Source organism: Actinia tenebrosa, unplaced genomic scaffold (genome assembly GCF_029948245.1).
Source record: "Actinia tenebrosa isolate PJP-AT-01 unplaced genomic scaffold, QUT_ActTen_1.0 PGA_scaffold1__47_contigs__length_23844297, whole genome shotgun sequence".
Lineage (NCBI taxonomy): Eukaryota > Metazoa > Cnidaria > Anthozoa > Actiniaria > Actiniidae > Actinia > Actinia tenebrosa.
The window spans coordinates 2,454,637-2,479,220 of NW_028292578.1; the positions used below are offsets into that span (position 1 = coordinate 2,454,637).

The 24,584-nt window shown below is 36.5% G+C and overlaps 2 protein-coding genes across 2 annotated transcripts; one reads left to right on the top strand and one right to left on the bottom strand.

Moving 5' to 3' along the window:
* Window positions 1-14,138: 14,138 nt before the first annotated feature.
* On the top strand, window positions 14,139-20,345 carry LOC116296367 (carboxypeptidase D). The gene is made up of 4 exons (XM_031704379.2): window positions 14,139-15,155; window positions 16,283-16,581; window positions 16,806-17,030; window positions 17,797-20,345. Exons 1-4 carry the CDS (start codon window positions 14,668-14,670, stop codon window positions 18,213-18,215), a joined length of 1,431 nt encoding a protein of 476 aa, XP_031560239.1. The 5' UTR covers window positions 14,139-14,667; the 3' UTR covers window positions 18,216-20,345.
* LOC116296357 (putative iron/ascorbate oxidoreductase DDB_G0283291) lies at window positions 20,187-23,973 on the bottom strand. The gene is given in 5 exon segments (XM_089033449.1): window positions 20,187-21,217; window positions 21,834-22,081; window positions 22,476-22,659; window positions 23,036-23,239; window positions 23,934-23,973. Coding segments are annotated over 5 exon segments (909 nt in total). The 3' UTR covers window positions 20,187-20,984.
* Between the last annotated feature and the right edge of the window lie 611 nt (window positions 23,974-24,584).

The following is a 24,584-nucleotide window of genomic DNA, read 5'->3' on the forward strand; positions in this document are numbered from 1 at the left end:
TATTTAAAAAAATGGTAAAAGAATAGCAGAGAGCGAGCCAAAGAGTTTAATGAGACATTTCTTATATGCCAAGGCAGAGGCTGAGATTGACCGACTCAAGAACTGCATTGGAAGGTCTTCCTGTACGTGCTACATGTCATGTAAGTTTGAGTTGCAAAGGGTTTTAGTTTATCATTGAATTACTTTAGCTATAGTTTATTTTTTCAAAAAATACTTTTCCTGGAACGTTGAAGCTTTCTTTTTTGGAAAAAAATGGATGCAAAGCAAATATGGCATGCATAAAAACAAGACCAGAAACCAAGCTTTAAACTTAAAATTTCATTCAAAACTCACTAGACTCACAACCCAATTGTTTCTGTCCGTTTTCATGTATTTTCTTAAGAAATGTTCGAAATTTCCGTCTAGGAATAAACATGAATATATGAGAATATTTGAAAAATTACATTCACCATGGATAGTTTTCACTGCCGGATTTCGAAGAAAGCTGACAAAAACCATTTCGCAAAACTATTTCACAAAAGCATTTCGCAAAACGATTTTGCATCCTTTCGTTTCGCAAAAGCTCATAAACCAATAAGACCACACTGTTTCAACCAGTAGAAACCTGCCAACTCTTCTGATTAGCATATCAGTCATTCCACTTCGAGCTTGATGCGGCTAGGTAATGTTTCTTTAGCTCTCCGGTTTTACCAAATATAAGGTTGAAGAACGAGTTTGAATTCATATCTTACATCCTGTAAGAAGTATCGGCGAATAGGTAAGGTTGCTCAGCCGTAAACAGTTTAATTGCTTTAATTGGTTTTAAAACATATAAATATGCTTCGTGGTTTTGTCTTGCACGTGTTCTAGTTGCTTTGAATTTTGTTAAGGAATTTTACTTCATAAGATTCGTGTACACTTGCACGGAAGTATCATTTGCATTAATGTTTTACCGTTCAAGTCCTTTCGACCTAACCCATCATTTTTTGTGTCAGCGCTTTTAATTTTCACTGTATCGCCACTCTAGTTTTATTTATGCAAAACGTGCGCTCGTCTTGGTTTTACGCCTCAGGTGTGAATCCTCACGTGCGTTACCTTTATTCACTGTTTGATTTGTATTTTGTAACTCGTGCAGTAGGAGTATCATTGTTTAGCGGTAATTTTGAATATTGATGGATATTGGAGTATTATTATATAACCTCGTATAGCTGCAGCTAAAAACCTCATATTGGGTTTATGATAGTTTGCCCCTCCAGCTCTAGGATGACAGTTTTTCAAAGGACTCTCAAATCCCTTTTCAGTGACTTGCGGTCAAGACTGTCATCACCAAAGCAATTTTCTTCCTGGTTTATGGTTCCCGTTTTTGTTTCTTAGCCATTTTCCTTCACAGGAATTTACTATGTTCTGCAGGCCCTTTTGGATTATACAGCTATTTCATATTGAATAATGCATTCCAAGACCAAAGGGCCATTGTGGGTACAGTCATGACGTTTGGAGACATTTTATCTCAATAATAACATTCAATTTTCGAGATAAAATGTCTCCAAACATCTACTCAAACTTGTTGTTAGTCGTTTCGTCCATAATAACTGTAGCGGTTAGAAATCCATTAGAATAACAGGATTAGCTTGTGATTAAATGGTGTGTTTTAAGGAAAAGACTACATCCCGGGCGTAGAAGGCATCTCACAGTCCCCTCGCAGACCAAATTACATACATTTACAGTATTTTATGGGATCCTTCTCCGCCCGGGATGTAGCCTTTTCCATCGTATGTATCTCCAATGTTTCAAAATGAAATACATTTGGAAGCCTTTTCAATTTCGATTCCTAGAACTCAAAGGATAGACTAATTAAAGAGAGTAGATTCTGTATGACCGTGAAAAACTCAAGTTACCGACTAATCTAGTCCTGGACTCATGGCTTTCTGTTCGCTTCAAAGAGCAGAAAAATTATTTTCCTCGCGCACCACTCTAGCTCCAGCTTGTCGGAGCAAATACAAATTGAATTCGGTACTAGACTAGCCACATACTTGCCGTGCCGTGATCTTGGAAAGAAAGAAAGGGGATTAACAATATATTGCGATTATTAATTTGGCTCCAAAAGAACGTGTTTACAAAATATTGAGCTTAAATACGTAAAGCTGTCCTTATGGTGAAAGACCAAGAACCGTTTTCCTTCCTGTCCAACAAAAGTGAATCGTTTGTAAGACTCAAAATTTTCTTTTTTATAATCAAAACGTTATATTTTGCTGTCAATACAGAACAAAAATGTAAAGAAAGTAGTTTAAAATAAACTTAATCGTCCAATATGATTTAGGAGTTCAAAAGTAGCTTCCAAAGGTCCTCTGACTAGATGTGAACTAAACAGGAGACCATGAGAGAGGAAACTTTTTATATCCATCGACGGGACCCTTTTCGGCTACATATTTTGTTCGACTCAACTTAACTCAAAACAAAACAATTAAATAGATAGCTAAAAAAAGATCTAAATAAGCTAGAAGGACAAATTCGTTGGAAGATTTGATTGGAAGGTTCAAAGGTCCTTTCACTGGATGTGAACTAAGCGTGGGAGCAACTTTCTCACATCCTTTGAAAGGACCTCTTTACAACTTTGAAAAGTTATATATTTTGGTCAACTCAACTAATCTCAAAATAAAACGAATAAAGAAATAAAACAAGATCAAAAGATACTTAATCAGAACGAATATGGTTCAAGGCTTGATAAGGAGACGCACGGGAAAGGTCCTTTTGCTGGATGTGAACTAAGCATGAGACCATGAGAGATCTACTTTTTCAAATCCATTGGAAGAACCATTTTCACCATCGAAAAGTTATGTGTATTGTTCGACGCCAAACAAAAAATCAAATCAAATTAAGTAAAAAATAAAATAGATAAAAAGAAATTCAATAGAACAATATTATAGCTTATAGGAGTTGATAAGGCCTTTTGTGCGGAGTTCAACAAGAACGGGTGGCAGACAAGAGCAAAGAACTGAGTGAAACAATTATTTAAGGCTGTTATATTTTATTTGTTATCAGAAAACTGTGTATGCTGAAAAGTTTCGAATTCTTCATTATATTTTTAACGGGGTGTTTGATTATGGGGCGTTCATTTTGACTCTGGCAAAAAATACTATTCTCCCTATTCTCGAGAGAAAATTTCTAAACTTCTCAAACTTCTTGTTTGTCGCTTCGTCCATGATAACTCTAGCGGTTATTTTAGAAATCTATTCTCATCAGCCTCGGTTTCGTGTTTGATTGCTTTATGATAAACCAACTGAAAGGATAAAAAATACCAGGCTTGATTTCTGAATGAAGGGTGTGTTTATGAAAAAACGACTACATCGCGGGCGTAGACTGTGTTTCACAGGCCCCTCAAAGCACAAATTACATACATTTACTGTATTTTGAGGGGTCTTTGTCCGCCCGGGATGTAGCCTTCCATCGTATGTATTTTGGCTTCACTTTGAAACCTAATTGGGGCCGAGTTTTTCAATATCTATAATTTCTAGCATGAAAAATTATAAAGAGTAGATTGTGTATGACTGTGAAAAAATCAAGGTACAGACTTTTCCAGTCCTGGGCATCTTTTATTAATCCGATACAGCAAGCTGAAACTGATTCTTATCTCCGCGTGAGACAAACCTAGTTCATGTCGGAGTGGATCAGAAAGGGATCTCCTCCGACACTATACACTATGTACATAGTACCTGTCGTGCCTTAATCTTAAAGGTCTAACTCGGGACAAAGGCCTGCCTTAACGAGGATGGTGAGATTCGACGATAGCGCCGAAAAGTAAGAGGAGTATCAAAATATTCCGATTATCCATACTATAAATAGAAATCGTCTTCGGATAGTCCTCATAAAGCCTGGCTAAAACAGAGATCGCATTAGATTTTACCATGTTTGGCCAGATTTTCCTTGGAGGAAAACCTTTCAATCTGCATAGTTAGCGTCAGCTTTTGGCTGCCAAGTTCAATTGTCGCCGCCAAGTCCCTTGGGAAGGGGAATAGGCGTGTTGTAAAGGCGTATACAAGTGCCGCTTGTGTGATATTTTTGATGCTCGTAAAACGATACGTTTTTTAGGAAAAAAAGCGAAACAAATTACACCATTGATACCTATTTCACTTGCTCTTTCAGAATATTTTAGTTGTAGCCTCACAATCCAAAATTGTGGAAAATCCCAATCTGGATTGACTTCTTGGATTGGACTTTTCTAAAGTGAAGTGTGGGAATGAGAAAATTTTTTGCATTGTTATTTCAACTTAAAATTATGGTGACACGATGACCGTTACTAGGAAAAGTACTTTGACGCAGTTGTTTTTAGAAAATTTATCTAAATTATGGCTTTTATTGAGAATCTGTGAATTTATTCCCCTTATTTCTTTTCCTTTTTATCAAAACAGAAATCAAAAAAGACGTTCCGAAACTACTCATTTGTGGTCATGCCAGATAACAAGCTAAAACAGAAAATAGAGCATCATACAATTGTCATCTGATACCGCAAAGGAGAAAGAAAATCCGTAAATCCAAAGGGATGATATTCTGTACAATATCCCTGCATCAATGTTATTGACTTTTCAAAAGTATGGACTGCCTGTGGTGCGAAGTTCAAGATACAACAGCGAGCCCAAACCCCTTTCTATATTTGTTGGGATTCATGCAATTTAAAATCCAGATTGTGCTTTTACGCCTTTGGACTGGCCTCTTTCAACTTTACCAAATCAAGGCATTTGTTAATTATTGTAGTAGAATGAAGTTGACACCCAGTGAAATGGACCTTTGAAGCTTTTAATCAACTTTTATCCATTAACGCTCGTCCATTCTATTTGTGTTTCATTTTATTTATATAGTCAACAAAAGAAAATATTTTTTAAGCCTCAAACATTTCCTTTTTATAATCAAAAGGTTATATTTTGTTGTTAACACAACAAAATTGTGAAGAAAGTAGTTTAAAAGAAACTTGATGGTCCAATATGACTTAGGAGTTGAGAAGGAGCTTCCAAGGTCCCTTCACTAGATGTGAACTAAGCAGGAGACCATGAGACAGTAAACGTTTTACATACATCGGCGGGACCCTTTTCAGCTTCAAAAAGTTACACATTTTGCTCAACTCAACTTATCTCAAAGCAAAACAATTAAATAGATAATTGAAAAAGATCCAAAACAAAACGAAAAGGACTATTTTTTTGGAAGATGTGATTGGAAGGCTCAAAGGTCCTTTTACTGGATGTGAACTAAGCAGTAGACCATATCAGAGCGCGACCTTTTCACATTCATGGAAAGGCCAATATCCTTATTTCGAACAGATATCAGTTTTGGTCGACTCGAAACGAAATAAACAAATCTATAAATGCGACGGATCAAAGAAGCTTAATGGACTAATTTTGCCTAAGAGTTTATTAGAAGGTTCAAAGGTCCTTTCACTGGATGTGAACTAAGCATCAGACCACGATGAGGTAGCGACCTTATCATATCCAATAAAGGGACCTTTTTCACTTGGGGAAAATAATTTTGGTCACGTCAAAGCAAAATTCAAATCTACAAATTATACAGATCAAAAGATACTTATTGGACGAATGTGGATTAAGAGTGGAGTAGGAAGTTCAAAGGTCCTTTCACTGGATGTGAACTAAGCATGAGACCATGAGAGGGCTACTTTTCCACCATATAAAGAACCATTTTTTATCATCGAAACGTTATGTGTATTGGTCGACGCCGAACAAAAAATCAAATCAAATTGAAAAATAGATAAAAAGAAATTTAATGGCACAATATAGCTTATGGGAGTTGACAAGGCCCTATGTGCGGAGTCCAACCCCACAAGAAAGGTGGCAGACGAGCCTAGGATCTTAGTCAAACTATTATTTAAACCTCTTATATTTTGCTTGTTATCAGCAAACTGCGTATGCTGTAAAGGTTAGAGCCTTTATTTTATTTTTAACGGGGTGTTTGAGTATTGGGCGTTAATCTTGACTCTGGTAAAGAATACTATTGACGCTATTCTCGAGAGAAAATTTCTAAACTTCTTCTCGAACTTGTTGTTGATTGCTTCGTCCATGAGGACTCTAGCGGTTAGAAATGTATCCTCGTTAGACTCGGTTTTGTGTTTAATGGCTTCATAATACAACCAACTGAAAGGATAAAAAATACCAGGCTTAGTTTGTGGTTGAATGGTGTGTTATGAAAAAAAGACTACATCGCGGGCGTAGAGTGCGTTTCACAGCCCCCTCAAGGCACAAATTACATACATTTACTGTATTTTAAGGGGTCACTCTCCGCCCGGGATGTAGCCTTCCATTGTAGGTATATTGACATCAATTTGAAACCCATTTGGAACCATGTTTGGCAATTTTTACCACTTCTAGCATTAAAAAAAAAAAAAAGAATAGATTACGTATAACTGTTAAAAAATCAAGGTACAGAATTTTCCAGTCCTTAACAACTTTTTTTAATCCGATACAACAAGCTGAAACTGATTCTTATCTCCGCGCGCCACTATCTTAGTTCATTCATGTCGGAGTGAATCAGAAAGTGATCCACTCAAACGCTATACACTACGTACATACGGTACTTGGCGTGTCTTGATCTTATAGGTGTAAGGACAATGGCTTGCCTTGCGGGTGGGCATCGTGAGATTCGACGATAGCACCGTAAAGTAAAACGAGTATCAAAATATTTCGATTAATCCATACTAGACAAAGAAATCGTCTTCGGATAGTCGTTATATAATTTTATCGATATCATGCAGATAAATTTCACAACGCTTTTTACAAATTCAAAAAGCTTTATATTTTATTCAACTCAACTTAACTCAAAATAAGTATACATAAATAATAAATAAATAAAACAAGATCAAAAGAAACTTAATTGAAGGATATGGTTGAAGAGTCGATTAGGATGCGCAAAGGTCCTTTCACAGTATGTGAACTAAGCAGGAGACCATACATATAGCAGAGATATTTTCACATCCATTGAAAGAACCATTTACATCATCCGAAAGTTATGTGTATTAGTCGACGACGAAAAAATTTAAATAGATAAAAAGAAATTTAATGGAACAATATAGCTATAGCTCATAGAAGTTGACAAGGCCGTCTGTGCGGAGTCCAACAAGAAAGATGAGAGACAAGAGCCTAGACACTCAATCAAAATATTATTTGAGTAAAACTCTTATATTATGCTTGTTTTCAGCAAACTGCGTATGCTGTAAAGTTTAGAGCCTTTATTTTATTTTTAGAGCCTTTATTTTATTTTTAACGAGGTGTTTGAGTATTGGGCGTTAATCTTGACTCTGGTAATGAATACCATTGACGCTATTCTCGAGAGAAAATTTCTAAACTTCTTCTCGAACTTGTTGTTTGTCGCTTCGTCCATGATGACTCTAGCGGTTAGAAATGTATATTCATCAGCCTCGGTTTCGTGTTCGATTGCTTCATGATACAACCGACTGAAAGGATAAAAAATACCAGGCTTGATTTGTGAATGAATGGTGTGTTTATGAAAAAACGACTACATCACGGGCGTAGAGTGTGTTTCACAGGCCCCTCAAAGCACAAATTACATACATTTACTGTATTTTAAGGGGTCTTTCTCCGCCCGGGATGTAGCCTTCCATCTTATGCATCTTGACTTCACTTTGAAACCCGTTTGGGACACAGTTTTTTAATTTCTTCAACTTCTGGCATGAAAAAATAATAAAGAGTAGATTTTGTATGACTGTGAAAAAATCAAGGTACAGACTTTTCCAGTCCTGGACAACTTTTTTTAATCCGATACAACAAGCTGAAGCTGATTCTTATCTCTGCGCGCGACAAACCTAGTTCATGTCGGAGTGGATCAGAAAGTGATCCACTCCAACACTATATACTTAGTACATAGTACCTGGCGTGCCTTGATCTCATAGATATGAGGACAATAGTCTGCCTTAACGGGGTTTGTGAGATTCGACGAGGGCACCGTAAAATAAGACGAGTATCAAAATGTTCCGATTATCCATACTATACATAGAAATCGTCTTCGCATAGTCCTTATAATTTTGTCGATATCATGGGGGAAAATGTCACATTGCGGCTAAAACAGAGATCGTATTGGATCTTAGCATGTTTGGCCAGGTTTTGATGGGAGGAAATGCTTTTTATCTGCATAGTTAGAGTTGGCTTTTGGCTGCTAAGTCCCTTGGGGAGGGGAACGTGTGTTGTAAAGGCGTACAAGTTCCGCTGTGTGATACTTTTGATGCTCGTAAAACCATACGTTTTTAACGCAAAAAGCGAAACAAATTACACCATTGATACCTATATCACTTGATCTTTTAGAGTTTGTTAGTTTTAGCCCAAAAATCCAAAGTTATGGAAAATCCCAATCTGGATTGACTGCTTGTATTGGACTTTTCTTAGGTGGAGTGTGTGATCGAGAAAATATATTGCTTTAGTATTTCAACTTCAAATTATAGTGACAAGATGAACGTTACTAGAAAAAGTACTTTGACGCAGTCGTTTTTAGAAAATTTATTTAAAAAATGGCTTTGTTAAGAAGAAAACGATAAAGGGTACTCAATGAGAATATTATGACTTATTCCCACTAATTTATTTTATCTTTATCGAAACAGAAATCAGAAAAACGTTCTAAAACTCCTTATTTGTGGTCATGCAAGATAACATAGATCATACAGTTACCATCGGATACAGCAAAGCACAAAAACCGGAACGTCTGTAACTTTAAAAAGGATGGCTATTCTGTAGAGTAACCCTGCATCAATGCGAGCAGAGTCTCCTTTTAACTCCTCTACGGGCGAGAGAGGTAAATTAAAGCTTATTTTGGTGTCCTTTTGATGTGTTGTGATTTTCACACGCTTCAGAAGGACGCCTTCTTCGATGTAGTATGTACGAGAAAACAAGCTTACTCTGGTGTCCTTTTGAGTGTTGTGATTTTCACACGCTTCAGAAGGACGCCTTCTTCGATGTAGTATGTACGAGAAAACAAGCTTACTCTGGTGTCCTTTTGAGTGTTGTGATTTTCACACGCTTCAGAAGGAAGCCTTCTGCCGAAGTAATATCTAAGAGAAAACAAGCTTAATTTGGTGTCCTTTTGAGTGTTGTGAAATTCACACGCTTCAGAAGGACGCCTTCTTCGATGTAGTATGTACGAGAAAACAAGCTTAATTTGGTGTCCTTTTGAGTGTTGTGAAATTCACACGCTTCAGAAGGACGCCTTATTCGATGTAGTATGTACGAGAAAATAAGCTTAATTTGGTGTCCTTTTGAATGCTGTGATGTTCACATGCTTCAGAAGGACGCCTTCTTCGATGTAGAATGTACGAGAAAACAAGCTTAATTTGGTGTCCTTTTGAGTGTTGTGAAATTCACACGCTTCAGAAGGACGCCTTCTTCGATGTAGTATATACGAGAAAATAAGCTTACTTTAGTGTCCTTTTGTATGCTGTGATGTTCACACGCTTCAGAAGGACGCCTTCTTCCATGTAATATGTCACTAGAAAATAAGCTTAATTTGGTGTCCTTTTGAGTGTTGTGAAAGTCACACGTTTCACACGAAGGAGTGATTAGTAGCGAGTTTTACAAAGATCACAACATCTACAAAAGCACCAATAAAAGCTTAGTTTAGAAATTTTATCGACAGAAGGCGTTCCTCTGATGCGTGTGAATTTCACAACGGGGATCGATAGCACCTTAATTAAAATAAGACAATTATCAAAATATTCCTATTCTTGCATACTATACGAAGAAATCGTCTTTGTATAGTCCTTGTTAGTATTTTCTCAACTGAAAGAAATTCTTATCAATTAAAGTGTTATTTTTTAGAGAAAGCTCAACCCATTTTACTTTGTTGGAGAGATAAGGTTTTGCTTGAAAGATTAAGAAAATTGAGGATCAAAAGTTAGTTTGAGTATTATAATGTTTAGGCCACCCATCCAAATACTAACCTACCGAAACGGGCTTGACTTATCATTGAAGCGCAAGGTTTTTCCACTGGACCACTGTTGCAGATTAATCAGCATAACAATAGCCGTGAGAACAATGCACCAGATAGACAAGACTTTTTATCATCAACTTTTCAACCGATTCCGTGCGTGGCAGAGATGCAAGGGATTAGCCGATATGGTCTGGGGGCCGGCTGGTCTCTCCCCTGATGCTCCGGCTAGAACATTTTCTTGCGTAATTCGTACACCCAAGGGCAGAAGGATTTAATTGCCGTCAGGTCCGAAGTCCATACGCCGCCTCAGCTCTGCGGATGTCTCGGGGGTATGGCAAATTAGAATCGATTATTTTTCTTAAATATTTGTGCGTGCCTTCGAACCCCATTGAATCCACATCAAATTTTTCTTTTCTTTTTTTTAAATGCATTTTTTATTAGATTTAAATCTTCAACACTAAGACTATCTTTTAAAAGAAAAAAATATGTATTCCTTTTCGGTTTCAAATTATTTCAGATATGTTTTTAAACTGGTTTTCATTCAGTTCTGTCTATTTTCTGGATTAATAATAGTCTCTTTTAATGGGATTAACTTAATTCAATTCAATTCAATTCAGTTTTAGCGAATAATTACTGTCATTTGAAAAAAGGATACTCTTAAATATGATCAAGGATACCCTTAAATATGGTGAAGAATACTCTTAAATATGGTCAAGGACACAATTAAATATGGTCCTTTGGAAGTCCAGGAGATTGAGTTACTGTAGTCATATTTAAACACATAAATATTTATTATAGCTGAATTTATGCTATCGTAGGGTACGGCTACTATCCGACTGCATAAAATTCGCCTGATAATTATACTATCCCTAGTCTCTCTCAATCACCTGGACTGCGAGTATCCCTTCTAGCCGGCTCCTAGGGAGATGGCTACGAGGGATACTCGCAGTCCAGGTGTTTGGTCAACTCAACAGATCTCAAAATAAAACGAATAAATAAAATAAAAAAAGATCAAAAGATACTTAATCGACGAATATGGTTCAAGCCTTGATAAGGAGACGCACGGCAAAGGTCCTTTCGCTGGATGTGAACTAAGCATGAGACCATGAGAGAGCTACTTTTTCACATGCATTCGTAAAGGATCTTTAACATCAACGAACATTTATGTGTTTTGTTCGAAGCCGAACAAAAGAAAAATTGAAATAGATAAAAAGAAATTTATTAGAACAATATTATAGCTTATAGGAGTTGAAAAGGCCCTCTGTGCGGAGTTCAACAAGAAAGATGGCAGACAAGAGCCTATAGGAACTCAGTCAAACTATTATTTAAACCTCCTATATTTTATTTATTATCAGCAAACTGTTTATGCTGTAAAATTTCGAGCCGTTATTTTATTTTTAACGGATTGTTTGAGAATGGGGCGTTAATCTTGGCTTCTTCTCAAATTTAATTTTGTTGATTGTCGTTTCTCTCATGATGACTCATCAGCCTCGGTTTCGTGTTCGATTGCTTCATTATACAACTAACTGAAGGGATAAAAAATACCAGGCTTAGTTTGTGGTTGAATGGTGTGTTTATGAAAAAACGACTACATCACGGGCGTAGAGTGCGTTTCACAGGCCCCTCAATGCACAAATTACATACATTTACTGTATTTTAAAGGGCCTCTCTCCGCCCGTGATGTAGCTTTCCATCGTACGTGTCTTGGCTTCACATTGAAACCCATTTGGGACCGAGTTTTTCAATTTCTTCTACTTCTAGCATGAAAAAATAATAAAGAGTACATTGTGTATGACTTTAAAAAACTAAAAACACAGACGAATGTTACGCTGAACCCCTTTTTCTATTTGATACAACAAGCTGAAAAATTATTATCTCCGCGCGCGACTATCCTAGTTCATGTTGGAATGAATCAGAAAGTGATCCACTTAAACACTATACTACACTTATATAGTACATAGTACTTGACGTACCTTGATCTTATAGGTGTAAGGACAATGGCTTGCCTTAACGGGGATCGTGAGATTCGACGATAGCGCCGCAATAATAACACAATTATCAAAATATTCCGAATATCCATACTACACAAAGAAATCGTATTTGGATAGCCCTTACATGATTTTATCGATATCATGCAGATCAATGTCAGAGTGCGGCTAAGACAGAAAATCGCATTGAATTTTAGTATGTTTGGCCAGGTTTCGCTGGGAGGAAACGCTTTAAATCTGCATAGTTATAATCAGCTTTTGGCTGTCAAGTTCAATTGTCGCCGCCAAGTCTCTTGGGGAGGGGAAGGCGTGTTGTAAAGGCGTACACAAGTGGCTTATGTGATATTTTTGATGCTCGTAAAACCATACGTTTTTTACGATAAAAGTGAAACAAATTACACCATCGATTCCTACTTTGTTTGCTCTTTTAGAATTTGCTAGTTTTAGCATCAAAATCCAAAATCGTGGAAAATTCCAATCTGGATTGACTGCTTGGATTGGACTTTTCTGAGATGGAGTGTCGGATCGCGAAAAAATATTGCTTTAGTATTTCAACTTCAAATTATGGTGAAAAGATGAACGTTACTAGAAAAAGTACTTTGAAGCAGTTGTTTTTAGAAAATGTATTTAAAAAATGGCTTTTATGAGAAGGAAACTGTAAAGGGTACTCGGACAGAATCTGTGAATTTATTCCACTTATTTCTTTTCTTTTTTTATCAAAACAGAAATCAAAAAAGACGTTCTGAAACTACTTATTTGTGGCCATGCCAGATAACAAGATAAAACAGAAAATACAGTTTCATACAGTTGCCATGGGATACCGGAAAGGAGAAAGAGTAAGTCTGTAAATTCAATGCAAGGGGAAGATATTCTTTACAATATGCCTGAATCAATGCTCTTCAAGTGAAAACAGAAATGTGAGTGGTGATTTTTATGTGTGTTCAAAAATATATATCTATGTATGTGTTTTTTATTGACTTTTTTAAGGTATGGACTGCCTGTGATAAGAAAGTCAAGATACCACAGGGGGCCCAACTCTTTTTCTACATGTTTTCTACAATTGTTGTGATTCAATTTAACAAACCATTGACTTTACGCCTCTTTAAACTTTCCCAAATCAAGGCATATGTTGATTATTTCACAATGAAGTTGACATCCAGTGAAAAGACCTTTGAAGCCTCAAATCAACTCCGAGCTTCAAAATTCCTTTGACTGGATGCCGGAACTAAGCGTGAGACCATGAGGGAGTGACTTTTTCGCATCGCACGGACCGTTTTCAAATTGTAAAACGTATTTTTTATTCGACTCTGAAACAAATCTATAAACTGAAAACAGATCAATAGAAACTTAATGGACGAATATTCAGAAGACGCTTTTCCTTTTTCCTTTAACAGTCTCTTACATTTTCCAATCTTAGGCCGGCCACTTTTTTCTCATATTAGTCTCATATAAGTTTTGAATCGAATCTTATATTAGCCCCCTCAGTTTTGAGGGTCCTCCGCGCTAAACTCAAATTGTCTAAAGTTGATTAGGAGGTTCGAAGGTCCTTTCGCTGAATGTGAACTGACGTGAGACCGTGGATTTTTCTCATCAAATAAAAGGAACTTTTCTCATAATCGAAAAGTCACATGATTTACATACTCTACCCCAGACTAAAACTAAAATTGTACACCTATCACAGACTAAAAGACGGAAAATACGGTTTTACAACCGATTGCAATCAATATTTACTAACGTTTTTATTGTTTTTGTGCCGGCAGAAAGCGTAGCCTATTCACCAGACAAAAATGAGCAAATCGTTAACCCTATGCCAGACTAAAATGATACCCTATCCCAGACAAAATGTCAAAAAATGATACCCTACCCCAGACCCAAAAGCCGAAAAACCATACCCTATAGGGCGGCACATACCCGTATAGCAAATTAATATAGGGGAGTCCCCCCCCCCCCCCCCCCCCCCGGGCGCAAAACAAAATACATTAAAGTTTATGGACAAATATGGTTTAGAGATTGAAAAGGAACTTCAAAGGTCCTCTCGCTGGCCTTCGATCAATGAAGCACATACCCAAAAGAATCCATAAATTTACTAAAAAAGTCGTTTAAATCTTTTATTTAGCAGTTAATCCAAATGAAAATCAACAAATCGACCGAGAACCAAGAGCGAAATTGCATATATTTTTTAAATGGTTGGGCTTCCTGTTTAGTTTAGGACAGAAAGGGATCACGGGAATATCTTGAAGCAGCTGTGGTCGATCACATAGTCAGTGGGAGGAACCAAGCGAAGTTCTTGACAAGGAGGTCAAATTTTAATTTCAAAACAACAGGGTCTTTCCATTCCGAACCTTCAACCGTCGATGCAGATCGTATCTTACATATTTAAACTATCAGATTGTATGTCTTGGTGAGCAATCGGGTCATTTTTCAAGGGGACACAGACTTGAACTTTATTTTATATTTGGACTCGCCTGGTTTGTTTGGTTGGCTCTCTTTCTTCTGACGCAGAAACGCTAATAATTATCAACGTACGTGGGCATATACCTTCATAACAGCTCACATCCGCTCGATTTCTTGGTTTTATACATCTGTCGTATCGTAGGAAGATCCTCTCTCTACTAAGGAATTGCGAAATAAAACCTTTATTTCCCTTCAGACTCGACACTCGAAATTATTCATGTTGATAATTTGAAAATCTACTGGTTTTGACTGCCTCCAATAGACGTGTAAATATATCTCTCGCTGTGAGAACGAACACTTGGCTTTCGATACGAAGATGAAGATTCTTTTGGGCCTAATATTTCTGTTCTGCGTTTTACCAAACGTTTTCCCGGAGGAACTAAAAGAAGAGGATGATTTATTTGTCCATCACAACTACGACCAAATGAAGAGATTTTTAAATAAGTTAGCGAAGAAGTACCCGAAGCTCACTCGTGTTTACAGCATTGGAAAGACAGTAGAAAAAAGAGACATGTTAGTAATGGAAATATCCGATAACCCAGGGAAACATGAACCAGGGGAACCAGAATTCAAGTACATTGGCAATATGCACGGCAACGAAGTGGTTAGTAGAGAAATCCTTCTACATTTGATCAGGCATTTGTTGGAGAACTATAACAAGGATGAGAAAATCAAGAAACTGGTCGATACGACAAGGATCCACATTATGCCTTCCATGAATCCAGATGGATACGAAAAATCCAAAGAGGGCGATTGTGCTAGTGTTCAAGGCAGAGCCAACGCTCACCTTGTTGACTTGAACAGGTATTACGCTTTATATGTTATTGTATTTTTCATTTTTACTGGTAATTTCTTATCTACGATAATTTGTTTTTTATATCCTTTCTGGGGTTCTTCTTTTTCGATATTCGAAGTCGAAACCCTTTACTTTTAATTTTCAGCTTTAGCCATCAAAACCATCAAAATGGCGGACCATTAAGCTTAATTGATTTTCTTTTAAACCAATTCGTTTGTCCTTAATATTTTATTTATTTCTCTTCACGTTTCATCACAGGAATTTTTGACTTCTAGTTCCTTGTTCGTTAAATTACATGTTTTTTGGGCCTGTTATTTATTTGATTCTATACGATTTTCCCCCCCTCATTGCCACAAACGTGTCCTCTTTTCACAGGAGCGACGAGGGAAATCGATGCGTAAAGCAAAGCATTATCATTTTCATAATTGTAATTCGTTAGGTTATGTTTGTGAAACAAGACACTACAAAAAAGAAAAGAATGCAGGGCTCTATACGTGATCAAATTACAGAAACTTGAAAAAATAAAAAGATGGCGAAAGATCAAATACCTAGTCTTGTTGACAAGGTTATTGTACTGAGCATCAGCTATTTTCATTATCAAATAACTTGACAGCTAAACATACATGTATTCATGAATTTGGAGATACAGAATTTATCTAAGAGCATTGAAGTGGTATCTTACAAGTGAGTGCAAGATATTCTCAACATGAGAAAATAAAATCCATATCCCCTTGCGACAATGTATATTTATTATATAATTACCAATGAAATATCTGTTTTTCTCTATTTCGAAAAATTGATATCTTCACACGTGAAAATAACATGTTTTTTTCACACACCATTGCGATGGCTATTCAAAAATACGCGAAAAGAATTGCCTGAAAAAGCCAAAACATACTTCATTGATAATTATATAATAAACAGAATATTACATGGCTGCATGGATTTGCTACGCTCACTCGTGAGAGATTTTTTCAACACTTAAAATTCGTATCTCCGCTCGCCCATTTAATATCCTCTATATATTTCTATTTCAACAAAATACAATTGTACAGATGCTTAAGCAAGAACTAGTCTTATAATTACATTTTTTATTCCATGTATTGTTGATGACATTTTTTGAAATTTATCTCAGAAACTTCCCAGATCAGTATGAAAAACGAAAGCAACCAATGCAACAAGAAACAAGGAACATGATAAAATGGATCCGAGAGAACCCTTTTGTGCTGTCTGCAAACCTTCATGGAGGTTCCCTCGTAGCAAACTATCCATTTGATGACTATCCAGATAACGAAAAGAGAAGTGGCACTACAAACCCAAGCCCTGATGACAAGCTGTTCAAACATTTAGCAAGTGTTTATGCCAGAGCACATCCAACCATGCATCTTGGAAAACCAGCCTGTTCTGATGACCCTTCTGAAATGTTCCCTGGAGGTAATTGAATAAATTAAAAATAATAATAAATGGAATTTAGAAGTCGCATTTCTACAGAGTAGCTATTCATCCACTGAAATTCCAATTTAACTAGTATTTTAAGAAGTATTTTTGTATTTTTTTTTTAGCATTTTGAGGTTGTATATCAAGCTCAAATCAATATAAATGTATGAATATTTTCAAGAACCATGCATTTAGTTTATATATCTTTTCATTCAAAATAGGAATAACGAATGGAGCTCAATGGTACCCAGTGGCTGGGGGAATGCAAGATTTTAACTATCTGAAGAGCAATGCTTTTGAAATTACTGTAGAAGTCAGCTGCTGTAAATTTCCTAGAGCAGATAAACTGAAAGGTTTCTGGGAAGCAAACAAGCCTGCTTTACTAGCATACCTAGACCAAGTACATACTGGAATCAAGGGTTTTGTTAAGGGAGAAAAGGGACAGCGTAAGTATTGACATAAACAAACCATGCATAGACCTTTCTCATAAATGGCTGCCAAATGCACTGGGACTAGGGACAATTGAATGGAAGCGAGATCAGAAAGGCCTCATTAGTAAACAAAGTCTACTCAGTATGATCTTTTGTGTCAAAGTCATTCATCTCACCAATTCGACATCTCAGTCTTGAAGTAAGGGTGAATGACTTTGACTAAAAAGATTGTACTGAATAGACTTTGTTTGCTAATGAGGCCTATCTGACCTTGCTTCCATTCATAGTTTCAGCCACGTTTGGCGGCCATTTATGAGAAGGGTGTATGGATAATTTCAGATACATTAAGTAACTATAGCTAATTTTGTAAGGTAACTGTCTTGCTGGTTGGTGAATCTTTTACTAATTTGTAAAGAATTCACAGCTTGAACAAATAGACCTAATTCATCTTGGTGCAATGTTTTCCTATTACAGACCATCTGTCATTCCCAAGAGTATCATTTTTTTGTTTTGTTTAAAATTTGTGCATTAGAAGAAATGAATGAATACAACTCATGCAAATAACCTTATACTCTAGGGAATGGCGTGGTCTGAAATGGATAGCATTGCAGCAAGACAAATTAGGTCTTTTGAACATAGATCTTCACTGGAACACATGAAAATTTTTCATGAAGTGGAAGTTAAGCTTATCTTGAGCAACAGTGGATTCAAATTTGAGTATTGATTGTTCACATTATGTGTGTGTTATTGTTGTGTTGACTTTTGACTTTTGTTTTAACAGCTCTAAGTGGTGCTTCAATTGATGTAGAAGGACTTGGCCATCCTGTCAGGTCTGCCAAAGGTGGTGATTACTGGCGTCTTCTTTTACCTGGTGACTATTTTGTACAAGTAAAACACCCAGGCCACAAGACTCTGAAGAAACGGGTCCATGTTGATCCTGGATTAGCCAAAGAGGTCTCATTCATCATGAAACCTGGTGAGTCAGAGATAGAAGAGGATATGACAAACTTGGTTAAAAAAGAAGAGGTTCTTCAACCAGAGACCAAGAAAACAACCCCAGTGGCTCTTATCATTGGCTTGACCATTGTCTGCATTATAGCTCTAATCCTGGCCATTGGTTTAGCAGTAATGCTTACCAAACGACACAAGGAAAGAACCAATTGTGAAGATGGTTATTCAAAGGTTTCTACTAATGGTTAATAATTTTAAATTCTATGAACACTGTGTATCACATTAAAAAAAATTTTTTTATGGGTCATTTAAATGATGCAACATCTTAAAGCAATCTTTCTTGTTTCTTTTTTACCAAAAATTTGAAAGGGAAAAGATTACATTTAGGTGCTCAACTACTGTAGTGATTTCACTCTAGAGAGAGAAGGGGATGCTAATTAGCAATTATAAGTCCTTGAGCTCGAATGGGCTATTGACTTATAGGCCATGAGAGCGAGAGCTAGGACTAACTGTTTTAGTCAAATCTAACTAGTCTGTCAAATATATAGTTAAAAACAAGTTTTGAATTAAAGTTAAATTTAATGTTTTGGTTTTCAAAGAAGTGTGCACTCCTTGTTTCAAAGAGATCAATTCTTTTAGTTTTGGCGGTTCTTATGCAAGTGCCGACACAATTTGAGCTATGGGAAAAATTGCACATTTGAATGCACCCTCAAAAATGTTTCACCATAAATTACATGTATATTTATACAAACACATCGTCATATCAACACAGTGATCATTATATTCATATAAATCCAAATACTTTTTGTTATGCATTCGCCATACTTTTCAACTATATAACAATAATCAACATTCTGTTAGTATTCTTCAGTTTCTATGTGATACACAGTGTTCTATGAAGAATGTGTAGTCTATATGTTAATATGATAATCCCCCCCCCCCCCCCCCCTGGTGAATTTTGAATGATGCTTACTTCTGTTGATTTTGGATTTAAATATAAATTTTATTCCCTGATTATGGACTACTAAGTCTGAAAATGAGGAATAAAATGCAAAAACTTGTATGTTGAAAAAACATGTAGCTTTGTTTCCTGAAAATTTAGAAGATGCTATCCTTACAAAGAGGTTCTTTACAATGAACACTCAAGATTATAGACACCATTTCATTTTTCTCATCTTCCAGTTCAGGGGTTGATCCAGGGGTGGTGAAAGAGTGCCTAGTCACCCCGTTTTGCTCAAATTTCTCAGTATATTGTCAGTAATCGTCACCCCCTTTTCCTCAAATTCCTGTTAAAACCTTTATAATAGTCACCCTCCCTTCTAAAATTCCTGGATCTGCTCCTGCAGTTGACTAATAAGCATTGGCTTACAAGGCAGATGTTGTATGATGTTGGTGGGTTTTGATGATAGCTCATTTGGTCAGTTTTTCTTTTAAAAGCTTAATACATAGACTTCACATTCTTAAATACAGAAATTCGTAATTATGAAATACATTGGAAAATAATATAAATGAAGCTGTTTTGGTCAAAAACATCAACATGGCTCACACTTTAGTATGCGGGTAAACATTACTATAAGTTAATCATTAATATTAATCATTAAGTTTAGGGCTCCAGAAAACTTACCAATTCAGCAAAAAATTCCTTTTATTTTTTTAATAAGGCCTTGGTTCTTTTAAAATTTGTAAATGTCTCAGAATAGATGTTTGGGTAAGAGGATAGAATAGCTTCAAATCTATCAAAGATGGTCGTGTATATATATCTTTAAGTTTAATTTATTAGTCTGAGATAGAAAAGAGATGTAAAGTTTAATGCTTGGACTCTGAAGCTGTCAGAAATCTTTAACTGTGTTGGGGGAAATTTCCCCTTTCCTTGGAAGCTATATTGATTGTTTCAGAATAATGTAAAACTAACAGTTTCAGATGGGTTATTGTACCTACTTTTCTCACTTGAGAACCTAAAAAATAATTAGAACAATACTTGAACTATACAGAAGACACGGAGGGTCTTGAAATAACTAAGGAGTTAAATGGTTAGAGGTTGAACTGGAAGGGGTATAAGAATCAAATACAATGGCCCTTAATATCAAAACACTGTACCCTGCTTGGCAGATACTTTCTGTTTTTCTTCTCTCCTTATTGAGTATTGAGAAACAGGAAACCTCGGTCAGAGCAGGGTAAACAACACTGTAATGGTAATTTATAGATACACATCAAGACATCTTTGAGGAGATTTAACTTTATTCATTTAAAATTAAAATTCAATAGGTGCGCAACAAGTGGAAACGACATTAATAGTATTCCTCATACTTGTGTTCAAAAGTAATTTAATCCAATAAATTAAGTGAATAGATACAAATAAAATTGAAAGTTTGGGGAAAACAGTGTACTTGATGGTGAGTTGAATGAGGGAACCCCTTTTGTCATTGATTCTCATCAAATATAAACATCAAACATCTGGAACTTGGATTTTCCTCCATGTTTCCTTACTATTGCTGTGCCACTGAATAATTTTCATCTCCAATTAATACCAGAGAAATTATTCTACATCCTTTTACACTAGACAAATAAAATCAAGGTATAGTTTAAAATACTATTTTTTCTGCATACAATACTACTACTAATGAATTACATTTTTTACCACTTATCATCAGCATATAAGCTGTTATCTTAAAAAGAGTAACGAAAGAGGCCTAGATAGGGTGCTAATACTATTGAGAAAGATGCTAGGTGTCGGTGACACCATTCCAATTGGCAGTCCATTGTTATGAGCAATTTTTAAAGTGGATGGGAGGGGATGGATGATTTGTTGTGGTGAGTGGGGAGTAACACCCTCATGTAACATGTATGTGTTATGGGGGAGGGGAGAGAGGGATGGATGTTGGGATGGGTGGGGAGTGACCCCCTAGTGGGGAAATCCTGGCTATGCCCCTGAAGGGACTGGGTCTCTAGCAAATTAGCAAATTCTACTCAGCCTTAGTGTCGCTTTGCTCAGTATGTGCATAGGATGACTTAAATTTCTCATGCACATAGTTCCCAAACTGGAAAGGGGAGGGTAGGGCTAGTAGGTGATTCAAAGCCAGAAGGTAGTTTGATATCAAGTGGTGCTATAATGGTCTCAGCACTTGGCTGATGGAAGAATGGTGCTGAATATCTTGTCTTGTTTTGTGAGTTTTTGACTCGATGCCTGGTAGCCTTGTACAAACCTTGGGTCCAGATCTCCACTACATCACCAATCAGAACAGCCAAAGTTCCTGGGAAGACATAGAATTAAAACTTCGAAACACGAGAATTTGTCAGGGTGTTTTTCCCATAACAGTGGCGGATTTAGAATGATCAAGGTCACACAGGCTGCCCATTGTCTGATCCTTCTAGCTTAGAATTGAATTGGTTGGTTTAGAAATTTAAGATCAAAAACATAAAAATTAAAGATGCAGTACAAATCTAACATAAAATATATAAAAATTAAATTATATATTTGAAAATTAGAAATAAGATAAAATTTAACTTAATTTAAATATTAGAGATTTTAAAAAGCCTAAAGAGATGCATCTTAAATTTTAACTGTTGTTGGGGTCGCTACTGAAAATCCTTCACAACCAATCAGTGTGTGCGTCTAAAAACTTGGATTCTAATTTGGCTGTTGGTGTATTTTTTTTAAAGGCAAAGAAAGGAAACTAAGGCAGCTTCATGCCTGGAGGGACCCGTAAGATGATACGAAAAAATTTAATAATGATTAATATCATCTAATACACTAATTATTTATACCCCCTCCTCCCTCCCCCACCACTCTAACTCTTGGACTGGGTGGGAAATTGATGTGGTGAGACCGTGGGGGTTTAGTGGAAAAGAGGAAGTATTTTCCATTACCTGGAGAGGGTGGAATGTCAACCCAAGTTCCATCTTTCGCTTCAATCTGTAATCCCCCCACATCGTCTTGCAGAACAAAAGTAAAGACTCCATAATCGGTATGTGGGCCGATTCCTCAGGAACCAGATTCTTCAGGAAGAGCTGGGTAACGCCATAGAGCAAGAAGTGGGAAAGGTTCTTTGAACATGTCATGGAAGAAATCATCTTTCTGTTGCAGGCTAACTGCCATTGCTTTCACAAGGGCGTCCCTAATAATAATAATAATAATAATTATCATCATCATCGCCAGAATCATCATTACCGTCATCATCATCGTCATCATCATCACCACCATCATCATCGCCAGCATCATCATCCCCATCATCAACATAATCATGGTCATCATCATTATCAGGATTATCAATACCCATCATCATTTTCACCATAGTTGTCGCCATAACATCATCATTATCATTACCATCACCATCGTCGACACCGTCACCACCACTATAATTATCATTATCATCATCATCATCCTCATCATCATCATCACCATCACAAAAGCTTTTTTTTTTATCACACCTACTAAAGGAGATATATGTACTAAGTCTGCGTACTTTTATTAGTTCTGCAGCTGTAGCAAGACGTCAAATGGGTACTCACCCAAAACTGGTCATCTGTGCCATATATTGAATGACCGTGTCAGATAATCCTGGCACACATTCATTTGGAGGATATTGATTATATCCTCTCATTAGCAACTCTTGCTCTTCCTTTCCCTGTTCTGCCTCATATCCAAAGTAGATGCCTTCTTTCACATCCACCTGATTACTCGTCACATCGGTTCCTGATCAAATAAGTAGAAATAAACCTTATTCGTTTGGGTTTAAATGTTTCCCCATTACGATGAGTCATTATTTAAGATAATATGATTATTTTATTTGAGTCCTATCCTAGCTATTCTTGTGTCTTTGTGTGCCAAACCGCGTTAAACAAAGAAATTATACTCTTGATCTGAAATGGAAACTGCACTTGCGTAAAGATCAATAAGGCTAGTCTTATAAACCGTTGTTTACTTTACAAAATGTACTTCAAACCTGACAAACTAAATTCTAGGTTAAAAACCATCAATTGAACCTCAGGTCATGATGACAGGGGGCGGTCCAGACCCGCACAACCCTTTCTCTGGATAAGCCACCGTTAAACTAAAGGACACCGCTTACCTTTTGGGACGTACCCACGATAAACCTTGCTCTTCTTAATGCTGATTGCATTCTTGACATCGTCAGGCAAGTCAAAAAATTTCTCCCCGAACTCCAATAGCTTGGTAGCCAGCCCTTTGGTGGAATCGTACCCCGTGACGTAGAAAAACCCAACCTCTTTGAGGGCGTATGTAAGATCCTTGATCACATCCGCGGACAAATCTCCTTGACAACACACACAGCAAATAATTAATCAAAATTTCCTAATTAGCAAAGTAAGAAATAAAGCAACGGTAATTCTTTTAGGTTTGCTTTAAAAAAAACAATCGAAGTTTCAAAATTACTTTCTGAATTTTACTATGAGATAGTAGTAGTCTTTGCGAGGTCAAGAAATCTTTTGTAGTGAAAAAGAAATAAAAAATAAATCAGATGGTCATCAATAGTATTTAAAGAACATTAGGAAAATAAAAGCAGAATGAAAGCGCCCTATATTAAGGATTCTAAAGCAATCTTAGGAGTTCCTTTTTTTCAGTATTTATGACGATGATTAAGTGAAAGTGTCATGTCTGATTGCAGCGAAGGAAAACCATTGTTGGTGAAAACGTTCAGCCACATTTTCTCCCTCTGTCCAATTTCTAAATGAAATAGTTTTCTAAATCGTATGATGGCTTATGATCGGAAACAGATTAAGTCTATGTTAATGTTTTTGATTTATTCTGTCCATACCAAACCATCTATTACCGTATTACAATCGCTTACAGTAAACATTTCCTTACTGAAAGATAATCGAAAATTACTTTGGGTCCAAATCGATAAATTTGACGGCCGAAAGCCAAAACTGGAAAATAATATTAAAATAAACAATAACACAGTGGACAGGACTATATGTCTACCATATTCAATAATAATTATCCTTTACCTTTCATCAAAAGTCCAATATCTATTTCAGGCAATTTCATTGTCTTGATTGACAAAATACAGGTAGAGTCTACTACAGTTACTTCCTGGATCGACAGCTCTGTCAAGTGGAATTCTGAAAACCAGAATGACCAAATGCCTCGAGGAATGAGGGATATCGTTCATAACGACGTCATCGAGTTGCCATGGAGATGATCATACGTCATGTTGTCATGGTATTGGTGCTTTCCGCCTCGTGTTTATTGGCTCATTTAGCAATCTCCAGCACTTGTTGGGCATGGCCGACACGTGCTCAAGAGAAAGCCGCTTTGCGCATGCTCTCAGCTGTATGCAAATTAGTCAAAACGTCTTCGGATCTTACCTTTCGTGCAAATTTAACTTAAACTCAAACTCAAATTTCAAACTTGTTGCAAATGAGTAATTTCACTTTTTTAAACTAATTTGTTCATATTGCCGGTCCTTATTGATACTGTGTCCTCGATTTTTTTATTATTATCATAAAAACAACTATTTCTTTTTTTTAAACACGCTTTTCTGTTGCAGCAGCATGGCATGTTACCGCTAGTCATCACTTTGCTTACTGTGCTGTTGATGTCGAGTTAAAACTAATAAATTGTCCACTTTTGTACCGTGAGGAGGGTCAACGTATTTT

Excerpts from the sequence above, each read along its gene's own strand:
- LOC116296367 (XM_031704379.2), top strand. The coding sequence starts at position 14,668 with ATGAAGATTCTTTTGGGCCTAATATTTCTGTTCTGCGTTTTACCAAAC. Across the intron at positions 15,156-16,282 it reads CACCTTGTTGACTTGAACAG|AAACTTCCCAGATCAGTATG; the intron begins GTATTACGCTTT and ends AATTTATCTCAG. Across the intron at positions 16,582-16,805 it reads TTCTGAAATGTTCCCTGGAG|GAATAACGAATGGAGCTCAA; the intron begins GTAATTGAATAA and ends CATTCAAAATAG.